The 13,993-nt window shown below is 34.4% G+C and overlaps 1 protein-coding gene across 1 annotated transcript in view; it reads right to left on the minus strand.

Annotated features, from left to right (window-relative positions):
• LOC138700323 (xanthine dehydrogenase-like) overlaps positions 1–13,993 on the minus strand; it is a 129,667-nt gene that overhangs the window by 91,628 nt on the left and 24,046 nt on the right. Inside the window, exons 3-4 of the mRNA XM_069826866.1 lie at positions 12,399–12,495; positions 8,542–8,777 (exon numbers count right to left, since the gene is read on the minus strand). Of these exons, the coding sequence (XP_069682967.1) occupies positions 8,542–8,777; positions 12,399–12,495 (333 nt within the window). The remainder of the gene's footprint in view (positions 1–8,541; positions 8,778–12,398; positions 12,496–13,993) is intronic.

The raw sequence follows: 13,993 nt of genomic DNA on the forward strand, positions 1-13,993 counted from the left end.
ATAGCATAGCCTAAAATCTAAGTTACAACGAACTTAATTTATATTCCAATTTTCATCGAAATCCGTTCAGCCATTATTGCGTGAAAAGGTAACAAACATACAGACAGACAGAGAGACAGACATACAAACAAAAATTTAAAAAAAGCGATTTTCGGTTTCAGGATGGTTAATTATACATGTTAACACCAATTATTTTTAGAAAATCGAAAATTACCAGAAAAATTTTGGCTACAGATTTATTATTAGTATAGATTAAACACCAGTGGCGAAGCTCTTAAGAGGCTTTTGAGGCTTAGCCTACCCAAAAAATTTGAGTTATACCCGTGATCACACCTAGTAACAGTAGACCTATAAGTTCGCAAAAACGATGTATTGTAATACTTGGTTTCACTCCGATCCTTCCGTATACACAGGTTGTAACTTTAGTAATGGCAACTATTTACTTGTTACGAATATACAAGTGATACATCTGTGAAACTTCTACAGTCCTTCAATGTAGTAACCAGCATTGTCTACAACTCGTTGCCAGCGATGTGGAAGTCGTAGTATCCCTGTAGCAGCTCCTGTTGTGTTGATGTGTCTGATGGACCGCCCTACTGCCTGCAGAATATCGGGAACAGTCCGGAATCGAACGTCACGAAGTGGTTCCTTCATATCTGGGATTAAGTCATAATCACAGGGGATTAAGTCCGGTGAATGTGGTGGATGGAAAAGCACTTCCCACCCCCAGCGACGGTACAAATCAACTACAGGCAGTGCCATATGCGCCCCTGCGTTATGCTACAAAATGATGGGAGGGTTCTGCAAAACGTGTGGGCGCTTTCTTCGTAACGCTGGTCTCAGATTAAGCTCCAAAAATGACGGAAATACTGTGCATTAACATTCTGTCTTTGCGGGACGGTATGTGTTAGGATGACGAAATATGGCGAAACACAACCGCTTAGAGCTGTAACTAACAGGAGACTACAGCTCGACGAAGTTAAGTCTGCGAGCCGATAGGGGAAGTTGGAGGCAGTTCTGTAGTGAAAGGAGGCGGTAACGAGAGGAGACCAGTACAGTCTCATATGACGGCAAAGTTTTCCTACTCTGCTTCAGTTCATAGAGCGGTAACAATTTAAGACGCTTTGAAATAGACTGTACTTCTACTTCTGCTTGACAGTGAGGTTTGGCGTTCTGATTGGCAAGCGTGGGCGTAGGAAAGAAAGTTGCATGAGGGGGGAGGCAGCGTAACTGTTGCCTTTATCTGAAGACAAGAACAACAAATGCGTGCGCTCCGTAGTGTATTTTAAACGATGTGCACACGTTGAAATCTGAGCGTCAAGTGACCTATGTGGCAACTGTGTTTTGTCTCTACATTCCATTCCGATATCCCCACTCGCAGACTTGACTTGGACGAGCTGTAACTTCAACTCTCCAAAACGCATGCGCTGTGAGTCGGACGGAAGCAACGAGATAGAAAGACTCGTTGGTCGGAAGAGTCCTTTGGGGAGGGGGGGGGGGCAGACATAGACTAACATGTGGTAGAAGTGACAACAATTAACTCCGCCTCGTTTCGCTTTTGCAGCAGTGTTGCCACTATTAAAGTTACACCCCACGTATGAAGTACACTGATGGCAGTCATTTCAGAGTTAAGGCCATAGGACCTTCTCTAACGCTCAACCAGGAGTAAAACTACTATTCGAAAAAACATTAAAAATACACCAAATGCAGTACAGTGCAGTCCCTCCGTTGGAAACTTCTGTTACGGAAACTTCTAATTTGGAAAGCTAGCTGACTCCGCCCACTACAGGAACACCACTCAGTACGTTGCTGATAGGCGAGTGCTTTGCTCATGTTGGACGTTGACATCAGAAGATACGGTAAAGAAGAAGAAAGAAATTCATTTTCACTTATACCTGAAAATACAAACTTAAATAAGAATTATTTTAGTGTCTAAATATATATGCACATACAAATATATAAGAGTAAATAATTATAGTGGTAACTCCTCTAAATAAAATAATCGTTTTAACATTAACGACAAAAATATTTTAAGTCATTTAGTCTGAAAACCTTTCATAATACATTTACTCAGACAAAAAATTAAGTTGAACGTGTAGGAAATCTGCTGTGTGGTTAGAGACAAGCATGTACAGAGTTTATACTCACCCTGTTGTTTACACCACGTTCTCTGTCTACCAATCATTGAGTTCATCGTTCGGCATTGGTTATATCGTCTAGGTAGGGACGGGCACAGAAGACCAATAATGTAATAGACAGTACGTACAAATGTATAAAATGACCTTTGATTGGCTAATAGTTTTACCCACCATTTATGAACAACGAATGGACTCCACTGTACAAAAAATTAAAGGAGATAATCATACTACAATGGAAAAAGTAAGTAGAAATAAAGAAAAAAAAAGGATAATAAAATGTAAATAGTGAGTCGAAATGCGTGAGACATAAGTTATACAATGTATAGAAAGATGAGACAATACTACTACTACTACTAATAATAATAATAATAGTATAAATATAGTGCAGTATAGAGCATACGATAAACACGTAAAAAGGGGAAATGATGACTATTTCGTTTATATGACGTCACTCTATTTTCGGCCAATAAAGTGTAACGAAATTTTGAATTCTAACCAATCACAGTCATACATCGCGATAATTTCTGCAGCTCGATTTATCACTATTAATTTATCGCATGTTCGTTCTTTTGTTTAGACAATGTCGCCAACTATTTCCACGTAAATCGATGAGCATAAATCCGTTGTACTAAATAAAGTGCGAAATCCTACTTCCATATCTACATCTTCATCTTCTAATTCCATGTCCATTGTATCTAAAGAAAATGACACTCCTTCATAACAATTGTTCATTTAATTAATGTACCAATTAGGTTATTTCCAATTATATTATAAAATGTTTAAATTAAATTATGATTTCAGCAGATAATGAAAACGTATTTCTGTTATAATAACAAGAGAAAAGCGTAGTACATGTAATTAACATTGTTAAACCTGTATTTTGCTTTTCTCAATTGGCATTACTGAATAACATTCAATTTCTTTATTGCAGTAATCGTTATTCATCTGTTTCGACTTCAAAATGTCTGAATAGGTTAAGTATTCATAAATATACAATTATTAACATTTTGTGAGCGAATTTTAGGGATATATTATTTATGAAATAGTGCTAATAAATGTCACTCGAGGTCCTCTTCGACATTACTGTAGATAAGTAACAGGAGTTCTCATATGACAGGCAATATAAGGAGAAATGATTAACAAAAGATAAAAAAAAAAACAAAACAAAAACAAATAAGATAATTATCACTAGAAAATCTAGATATAATAATATGTGGAACATACAATACTTGTCTTAACAGTAAGTTAGACAATGACTACGAAACATTTCATTAAAAATAAAAATAGACTGGCAGACCTGGCAGATTCATGTTTGTATCGATCGTAAGTAGTAAAAACCCCTTCTCACCTTATGGTTTGAGCAAATACCTTACTATAATTCAGACATCGGATTCTAGGGCAAATGCCTATTTTGTTTCTTTAGGAGAAAAGTAAAAATAATTATTAATATTTGTGTTTCATGGAAATTGAAAGGTATTCAAAGAGTTTTATAGTGCCCTAAAATGCCCTAAAACGGTTATTAGAGCCTAATTTGTTAATATTCGCCTAAAAATGCCTAACTCAATGTAAAGTTTCGCATTTTACTCTTACTTTTTATAATTTATACATGCATTCACTGCGAAATTTAACGCATTTAAAAAGTGGAAAGTTTGCTTCACACCGGCCATGAAACCATTGATAAAGGAAACAAAATGTTTTGAATCTCACGACACTCGCAATAGATTTCACCGAATTTAACATGTTTGGAGGCATAAATGCCGACAAAGAACCAACCTTAGTTTTGAAGCAGGCAACAATCACAACATGTGCTGCTACCGATTCAGAGATATACTATACTATAAAAATGACTGTTTTCGGTCTGAAACCGATTAGCTGTACTGCCCTTCAGAGTGTCATAAAATCACAATTTTTGGAGAAAGAGAAAACTGCGAATTAGTAGGGTAAACCGTTACAAAATATTTAAAAGAATGGCCCTCCTAGTGTTAACACTACCAGGAAATGCAACAATAAGTGGAACTTTGTATTTTTGTCCAATTGAATCTCAATAACAACGGTTCATTTGAATGCTCGTTAACAGTTGCTCTTTCCCTCACCTTATTTGTGTTGAGAAGTTTTGAGCGGTAGGACGTTTTCCTGTGAAGTTTAACGCGATAATGCCGAAAAATATAAGTGCAAAATCTACATTGATCCGGCAATGGCTAACAGAATATTCAGAATTCACTTATGATGGAAAAATAATATTCTGCAAGATTTGTAGCAAACAGGTATGTAACAATAGTTGAAATATATAAATTCTATTAATTTTAATGAGTAGGCCTATAATATTTATACATTGACTGAGCTATCCTGAGGTATAATTCTTTTTAAGACCACTATACTTTAACCTTTTAAATTCCGATAGTAAAGTTAAAGTATTTGCAGGTCATTAAAATTTTGATTGTTCGAACCCACTAACTTTGTGATAGAAATACGGCAATACAACAATTAGGATTTTATTTTTTATTCAGTTTACTTTACATTTTTAGATTTCGCAAGAAAAGAAGTGCCACCTAAAGCAGCATGTGCAAGGAGCGGCTCATAAGGCTAAAGCTCAGCAGAAAAATCAACTGCAACAAACTTTACTAACACAGCCTACTTCATCCAATCTCAGCAGCAATTTCTATGCTGATTTAACCAGAGCGTTTGTTGCTGCTAACATTCCCTGGAATGCAATTGAAAATCCGGTTTCAAGACAGTTTTTACAAAAATACTGCAAACAAAATATCCCATCTGAGTCGACCCTAAGAAAAAAATTACTTAGACAGAATATACAATGAAACTTTAGCTTCCATTCGGGAGGATATAGGTGATTCTTACATATGGGTCTCTGTGGATGAAACCTCAGATCCTATGAATAGGTATATAGCAAATATGGTAGTAGGAAAACTTAGTCCTGATGGACCTTCGATTCCACACCTCGTATGTGTTAAGGAACTTTCGAAAGTGAATAGCCAAGCCATTGCTTATTTTGTAAATAAAGGCCTACAGTCTTTATACTCAGGTAATATAGACGATTCTAAAGTTCTGTTGTTTTGTACTGATGCTGCCTCATACATGGTTGCTGCAGCTCCACTTCTTAAAACATTTTATCCTAACCTCACGCATGTAACCTGTCTAGCACATGGCCTTCACAGGGTTTCTGAAACAATCCGGAATGAATTTCCTCTTGTCAATTCGTTTATTTCTAACACAAAAAAATGTTTTTGTAAAGCCCCATCCAGGATTTCAATATTCAGAGAGAACTTTCCAGATATCCCACTCCCACCTCAGCCGGTTGTTACACGATGGGGAACCTGGATTCAGTCAGTGGTGTATTATTCTAAGTATTTTAAAGAAGTGGTCACAGTTATTGATAAATTACCTGAAACTGATAGTGCAGCGTGTGTGAAAGCAGTGAAAGATTGTCTGAATGACTCACGAGTGAAAAACGATATTGCCTACATAACATCAAACTTTTCTTTCATACCTGCAAGCATTGAACAATTAGAACGTGAAAAACAATCTCTTTGTAGCCAAATAGCAATAGTAAAGGAAGCTCAAGTGAACATACATTCTGCTTTAGACGAAACTGGGAAAAAAGTTAAAAATAAGTGGGATAACGTATTAAATAAGAATGTAGGATTTTCATTGTTGGAAAAAGTATCAAGAGTGATATCGGGGGAAAGTGTAAATGTTCCAGTAAGTATTGATGTTTCTATTGTACCTAATTTAAAATTTGCGCCTCTCACATCAGTTTCGGTTGAAAGAAGTTTTTCTGCTTTCAAAATGATTCCCAGTGACAAAAGGCAAAGGTTAACTGTGGAAAATTTAGAAAAAATTCTGGTGGTGTACTGTGCAGATAATTATAATAAAGTCTGAGCATGGAACTGAATTTCAATAACTTAAAATGAGTAATCTTGATATCAATAATCATTATTTCATTAGTTTCAATATATTAAATTTGTGCAGCTCTGTTTATAAATATAATATAGTATTCTTTTTTAATGTTTAAACATACTTTTTGCGCGTATTTTAGTGTATAACTAAAAATTTCAGTGAAAGAAATAAGTATGATACCTTGATGTGCCTAAAATGCCTATTTTCATTCAAATAGAGCCTAATTTTACAAATTTTGAGCTTATTTTAGGCGCCTAAAACTGCAATTTTTAGTGCCTAAAAATCCGATGTCTAATAATAATACTGGACAGCTGTATACTAGCAGCATTGGCGGGATGGAATTACGTCCACATATACAAATATTAACACAGCGAGATTCGGAGTATTGTTTAAAACGTGAGTTATTAATGTGGAATTATATATGAAACACTTAAGAAATGTTGAATAATATTTAATGTAAAATTATTATCTTATATCAGAGCTGCACATTATGAGAAATATTGTTTACTCCATATTACTTTCCATAATTAATTCTTACATATTTTTTGTTTGGTTTACCGAGACAAAATCAATCTGATATTAGGAATGAATTTACAATAATGCTTTATATACGCATTGCTGGCAACTGCAAAGATGAAATTGATAGTAATCTGATGCTTGTAATAATTAGTAAAGGCATGTGGACAACAATAAAACTTAATTTGATAAAACCTTAAAATTTCCAATACATTTTAACTTCTATTCATTTATTAGGTCTAAATAAAAAAGCTAATCTGTATTTTTCTATCAACACAAAGACGAAGGAATTAGGCCTACTAAAGAATGTTGTTGACTCACATTTTATGAACTGTCGGAAATCCAAAGTACGATTTGGAGCAATTTGTAATGCTGTAATTTTGTAGCAATTATAAACAGCACATATACACCCTGACATTTTAACACAGCACTAATTAATAAAACTATTAACTAGCCCGGCAACAATATACATTGCAGTTGATTACAGCTTGTTTCGCGAGTATCTCCACACCGGCAGGTAGGTAGCAGCACCAGCGTCGGTCGCACGCAAAACTGCTAGCTGTCCGGTATTATTATAGTAAGGCCTTTGGTTTGAGCACCCGAAGACGAAGACAGCGGCATTCTTCGAAACGTAATAATTTCCTTTTTCATTACCAGCAAGCATTTCAATCTAGACCTCGTCTAAACGATTCACTATTGCTTTCTTTCTCATTTACATGAAAAATAAAAACACTTTATTCCTCACAACAATATAAAATAATTGATCACATTATGATTCAGTGAAAGAAATCGTGTTCATACACTTGAGATACAGAGACATCATTTTATTTTTACTTCAATTTTTATTGTACCTGAGTTTTTGAATGTACTTCACTCCCACCCCTTCTACTAATGAAGTTCAACCGTCCTCCACACAGATCCAAGACCGCATAGACAGTCATAGTAGCTTTACGTTCAGAGTAAACAGTACGTTCCAAAAATATGTTCGCGTTTTCCAGTGACGAAAGAGCTTTCAATATTGAATCATTTTCGCACAGGTACTGTCGTCCATTTGCTTCTGTCGCATCCCGGTTTCCCCCATCTGCTTCTATTCGCCCCTGTGTAAAGGCTAGTGGCTGGGCTGTCTTAGCTCTTTTCTGAGAACATTAATTTCTGTTAGGAATTGGACGTCTACGTAATATTATACCCATACAATTGTTTAAAATAACCTAAATAAAAGGGCCTCGTTAAGTAATTAATTGTCACGTGATTTCCTCCCTTTCTACGTCCCTGCGATATAACCACTTGGACGGACAGTAGATAGCATGTCTGAGTAAATTTATCTTTTCGGATCGGCCAGAAATGAAGATTGAATTTACAGTACGTAAGGTACTCTTTTATAGAGTAGGTACAGAATTATTTCAACATGAGTTACTGATACGGAGTACGAAACTGGTAATTGGAATTAAGTACAATAGTCTATTGTGTGATAATATGCACATTAGAACTGAAGCCTGCATCGAAATGAACGGCCACCCTTTTCAAAAATGTGTTTAAATATCCATATTATGATTATTTTTCAATTTAACGTCATTCTCTACAGTGTACGCTAATGTGCTGTAGACAGTATAATATACACTGCATAATGAATACGTTCGCATGGACAACTCAGTTTGTGAGTAAAAACACTTTTTGTTAATACTGTACTGTATTTTGATTAAACAAAAACCTAATGAAAATTATCAAAGAAAAAAGCGTGATATTTTCTAGTTTACGTAAATGGATGAACTACTTTTCTTTCCTCCTGTACCTAGTAAAGTGATTTGTTTGTATTTTACGCCAGTATCATCGAACTCCAGTAGTGGAAGGGTGTAGCAAACGGTATTTGCGGTTCTCAATCTTGATTCAAAGGTATAGCCAGGTTAAATGTTAGTAAAAATAAAATGATGTCCCTGTATAACGGCTCACATATAATTTTTATGTTATACTTTACCTCTGAGAGCGTTCTCGATCTGATACATGGTAGGTGTCGGAGAGTTGCGGAGCAGTGCGTACATAGCCATGACCATGCCAGGCGTGCAGAAACCACATTGTGAGCCATGAGCCTCCGCTATCCTCTTCTGTACGGGGTGCAGCTTTGTTCTGGTGCTCCCAATCCCTTCCACTGTCGTCACGGCCAGACCGTGCAGGGACGCCACACGAATCAAGCATGCTCTAGCTGCCCAGTGACTCTGACTGTCAAGGATTCCTCCAAAAATCTATTGTCTTTGTAAATGAGTGCCTTAACTTATATAGTAGTCAATATTTGAGGAGAAAAATTCGCTCCGGCGCCGGGGATCGAACCCTGGTCCTTGTTCTACGTACTGACCACTGAGCTACGCCGAATTCAATCCACAGCACCGGACCGAACCTTCCTCCTTCAATGAATAATTTCGAGGGAAAAATTGGATCGGTGTCTGTTAGAGTTCCCGGGTAGCTCAGTGGTAGAGCGTTGGTACGTTAAACCAAAGGTCCCGGGTTCGATACCCGGCTCCGGAACAATTTTTCCCTCGAAATTATTCAAATCAACTTTACAGGGAGTTATACCTGAAATCTTTATTTGCATAATACACGTCATTGTCCGTTAACAGAAAACCACAATTTAAGTCACATGGAGTTAGTGTGCACTCGAAGTTGGTTGCTTGACGGTTGTCAGCCCACTTTGAGGTCTGCGGATATAGAGGGAAAAATTGGATCGGTGTCGGTTAGAGTTCCCGGGTAGCTCAGTTGGTAGAGCGTTGGTACGTTAAACCAAAGGTCCCGGGTTCGATACCCGCTCCGGAACAATTTTTCCCTCGAAATTATTCAAATCAACTTTACAGGGAGTTATACCTGAAATCTTGATTTGCTTCCTCCTTCAATGTTCCCCTTTGTGGCCTGACTCCAAGTTAGGCATATATGTTGACGTATATGTCCAATGTCAACTGCCATTATACTAGGAGCGCACTCAGCTGAGTGACTGTTTGGCCGGGATTCCGCAGTTACGTGCACAGTAATCTGCACAGACATATGCACTGCAGCTATGAGAATTTTTCTCCTCAAATATTAATTGTCAATATCACAGATTTTATTCTGTAGGACAAATTAATAAATCTATAATATTATATCTGCAATGCTTGGGAAAAGTGATATGTCAGTTTTCACAAACCTTTTCTGATAATTTATTGACAACTTACACTGGTTTATGTCGATTTGATTTTTTTCTGTATGAATTATTGTAATGGGAGGAATACTTATGTATTTTTTTCCAAGCGAACAGATGTTCCGTAAGTTGTCAATAAATTATCAAAAAAAGGTTTGTGGAAATTGACTTGTGTCACTTTTCCCGAGCACTACAGATATAGTAGTAGCAAAAAAACCGGACCGAACCTTGTAGCTGATTTCAGAGTCACAGATTCAAATTTTGCTAGGCACAAAACACATCCATCTTGTATAATTAATTGTAACAATGAAATTTATTGCATTTGTTCGATTCTTACCGTCTTTTGTTTCCTTCAGTGTCTCAAACTTACAGACGAAAAAACTTTGAGAGTTTTATTTTCATCTGGCATCAATATTACATTTCTACCTCTATTCCGCAAAGATAACTGCGTATTTTTACATTAAATAGCAGTACACACCTCTGGCTTCACTATCCATATTGAAATTACCGCAGTTTGACACAATACAGAGCACAGGATTCTTTTGTATCAGCTACAAGAGTCGGTCCGGGTTTTTTGCCACTACTGTACATTTAAAACTGCGTTATTTTTCAAAATGTAAGAGAAAAGCCACATCAATAAGACAAATACAGGGTGATTCATATAAACCTTTACAATTTTAATGAGTTATAATTTCTAAACCAATAATAGTAAACGTGTGCAATCTATTCTGAATTAAACAGTAGGCCTAACTGTGGAGATTCCTCAGAGTAAATGTTGAAAATGTCTTCCACTGCACCCATACACAACTGTATTTACCCGTCGTACCAAATTCCGTGACGTTCTCAGAATTGTATCATCGTCAGTGTTGCTGATTTCATTAGGCTACTAATTGCCTTACGGAGTTCAGTAATTGACAACGGTCTCTTCTTGCATAATCTGTCCTTAACTTAACCCCATAAGAAGAAATCTAGAGAGGTTAAGTGAGGTGATCTGGAAGGCTACAAATTTTTTGAGGTCACTTTATGCAGAATACTATAACTTATTCACGTCACTGGACAATCAGCTCAAGCGCGAACTTTTTCACTTAAAGATTGTTAAACTCGACTAAATACAGAAATCCGTTTCACTGTTGGTTCCAGATGTTTAAGAAAGGTTCCTCTAAACTAGTCATGTCAATTGATGCCCATAGGCGCAAGCGAGCGCTTTAGAGCTCAGGAGAGCCTGAGCGCTTTACAGCGGAAAGGAAAGAGACAGACGAAAGAGGTGGTATATGCCGCTTGGTCGAGCTATATTCAGGGATGGCCAGCACTGATTCAATAGATAAAGGGAAGAGAACTTATTAAAACTATATCCATGGTAATTTTTAGATTTGCCTGAGAAGTATAAGTGCATTATAAGAATGTAAGTTTTCATTTTAATGCTTATTTTTCACAAGTTTCTTTTTTTTTTATTATTCAAAGGGAATATTTTCTCAACTTATTTTATAGATATAAACCTATTTATTTAGTAGCCTTACAGGTACTGAAACAATGGTTTCGTAAATCTAATAGGCCTATACCGTAAATACGTATTACTGAAGATAATGTATTACAAATTTTGAAAATATTCGAATGGAAAATGTTTATAAAAAATTGAAATAACAAACCAACTATTGTTACATCATAAACAAAAGATACGTGCCCATCTGTTGTAAAAATGTCAGCTCTATAGCTTCAGTAGATTTCGAGAAAATAATTTAATATTCTGATGATAGGAAGTTGCTCACAAATATCACCTTAAAAGCATAATGCGATAAGAGTTTTGTTATGCAATATTAGTTACACTTAAAACATACACAGTACCTGGGTAACTTTGCTTTGTACTGTAAAATTGTTTTGATTAGTTCATTGATTACTTTCGTAAGGCTAAAGATACCATCAATATAAATTCCAACTTATATCATACTCAATCTCTTTCTTTGGAATATCACTTTCTTTATGAATGATGTGTTTCATCCACTTAATACAGTATAATATTATACTACTGTTGAATTTAAGTGAATATTCCTTCTTAACTCTCTGTTATGTTATTAAGATTTAAAACACAAGTGCAATATTAAGAAATCAGTGTTAGTACTTTTATTTTACAGACAATACAGATAATATGAAACAGAAAGAAGCCATATGAAAATAATGACATAAAATTTCACGTTCCGTTTGAAGATTGTGCACCACTGTTTTCTTAATCCAACAGGCTGCTCATTTCTCTTTCCATACTTAGCGCTTGATGCCCGCGCACGACGTAAAGGTCAGAAAATGCGCTTGTTTTGACATCACTGCTCTAAACTCCACATTTCTCTGACTAGGGCTGCCAACACAGATTTTCACGTAACTAATTATAAAATATTAGATGGCGTCATAACCTACATGAAGTTACCCTTCATTCACTCTAGTTTCAGATCTTACATGGTTTAGCCCTAACCATTTGTTTTAGTAACCCTGTATTTTATTACTTAAATTGAATACATTTAATTATCTTCATACATGATGTAATACAATATAATAAGACAGAAAAAGTTGTATTTATCATTTGATATTATCTGTAGGTCTCTTTTATAGATATAACTTATTTCATTCTTTTCCATCATGTGTTGAAGTTGTTGACTTCATTAATCGTTTGTAAAGGATACACCGGTTTCTTTTCAAATCTGTCAAAACTGGATATCATGACAGTGCAGGCTCCACATCCTCCAACTCCACAGCCAAGTTTTGTTCCACATAATCGCACTGTGAATTCTGTTAAGGGTAGTAATGTAAGAAAACACTGCAAACAAAAGTATTACTCGACCAAGGCCAGTGGAGTCCTGCAGCCCGGAGCCATCGCGCTACTGCTCCTGCGTTCGTAATACCGCATCGCGATAGTTCACATTACGCCCGCGGCACCACTCGCCTTGGTCGAGTAATACCAGATATATCTGTCCATTCAGCATTGGCTTAGTATCGCTAAATCTTAAGCTTCTTTTGATATGAACACATTGAATGCAAAGAGTTTGTCCTGACTTAATTTACACTTCAGATATTTATTTATTTATTTATTTACTTATTTACTTATTTACATACTCACTCACTTATTTATTTATTTATTTACTTATTTATTTACTCACTCATTTATTTATTTATTTATTTACTTATTTATTTATTTATTTACTCACTCATTTATTTATTTATTTATTTATTTACTCACTCACTTTTTTATTTATTTATTTACTTACTCACTCACTCACTCACGTTTATATATATATATATATTTATTTATTTACTTGTTTATTTATTTATTTACTCACTCACTTATTTATTTATGTATTTATTTATTTACTTATTTACATACTCACTCATTTATTTATTTATTTATTTATTTATTTATTTATTTATTTACTCATTCACTCACTTTTTTATTTATTTATTTACTTACTCACTCACGTTTATATATATATATTTATTTACTTGTTTATTTATTTATTTACTCACTCACTTATTTATTTATGTATTTATTTATTTATTTACTTATTTACTTATTTACATACTCACTTATTTATTTATTTATTTACTTATTTATTTATTTACTCACTCACTCATTTATTTATTTATTTATTTATTTATTTATTTATTTATTTACTCACTCACTTTTTTATTTATTTATTTACTTACTCACGTTTATATATATATATTTATTTATTTACTTGTTTATTTATTTATTTACTCACTCACTTATTTATTTATGTATTTATTTATTTATTTACTTATTTACTTATTTACATACTCACTCACTTATTTATTTATTTATTCACTTATTTATTTATTTATTTACTCACTCACTCACTTTTTTATTTATTTATTTACTTACTCACTCACTCACGTTTATATATATATATATTTATTTATTTACTTGTTTATTTATTTATTTACTCACTCACTTATTTATTTATTTATTTATTTATTTATTTATTTATTTATTTATTTATTTATTTATTTACTTATTTATTTACATACTCACTCTATTTATTTATTTATTTATTTATTTATTTATTTCTATAACAGAGCAAAGCCCCAATTACAATAGACAGTACAGATATTTGTTAAAAAACATAGAATTGCATATAACATGAAGAAAGAGATAAAACAGAAACAAATGCAAGATACAAGTGTAATTACAAATTAAAAATTAAAAATGAAAAAAAAAAACAAACAAATAGATACCACCTAAATAAAAGACACAGATATAGAT

The sequence above is a fragment of the Periplaneta americana genome, chromosome 5 (genome assembly GCF_040183065.1).
Source record: "Periplaneta americana isolate PAMFEO1 chromosome 5, P.americana_PAMFEO1_priV1, whole genome shotgun sequence".
NCBI lineage: Eukaryota > Metazoa > Arthropoda > Insecta > Blattodea > Blattidae > Periplaneta > Periplaneta americana.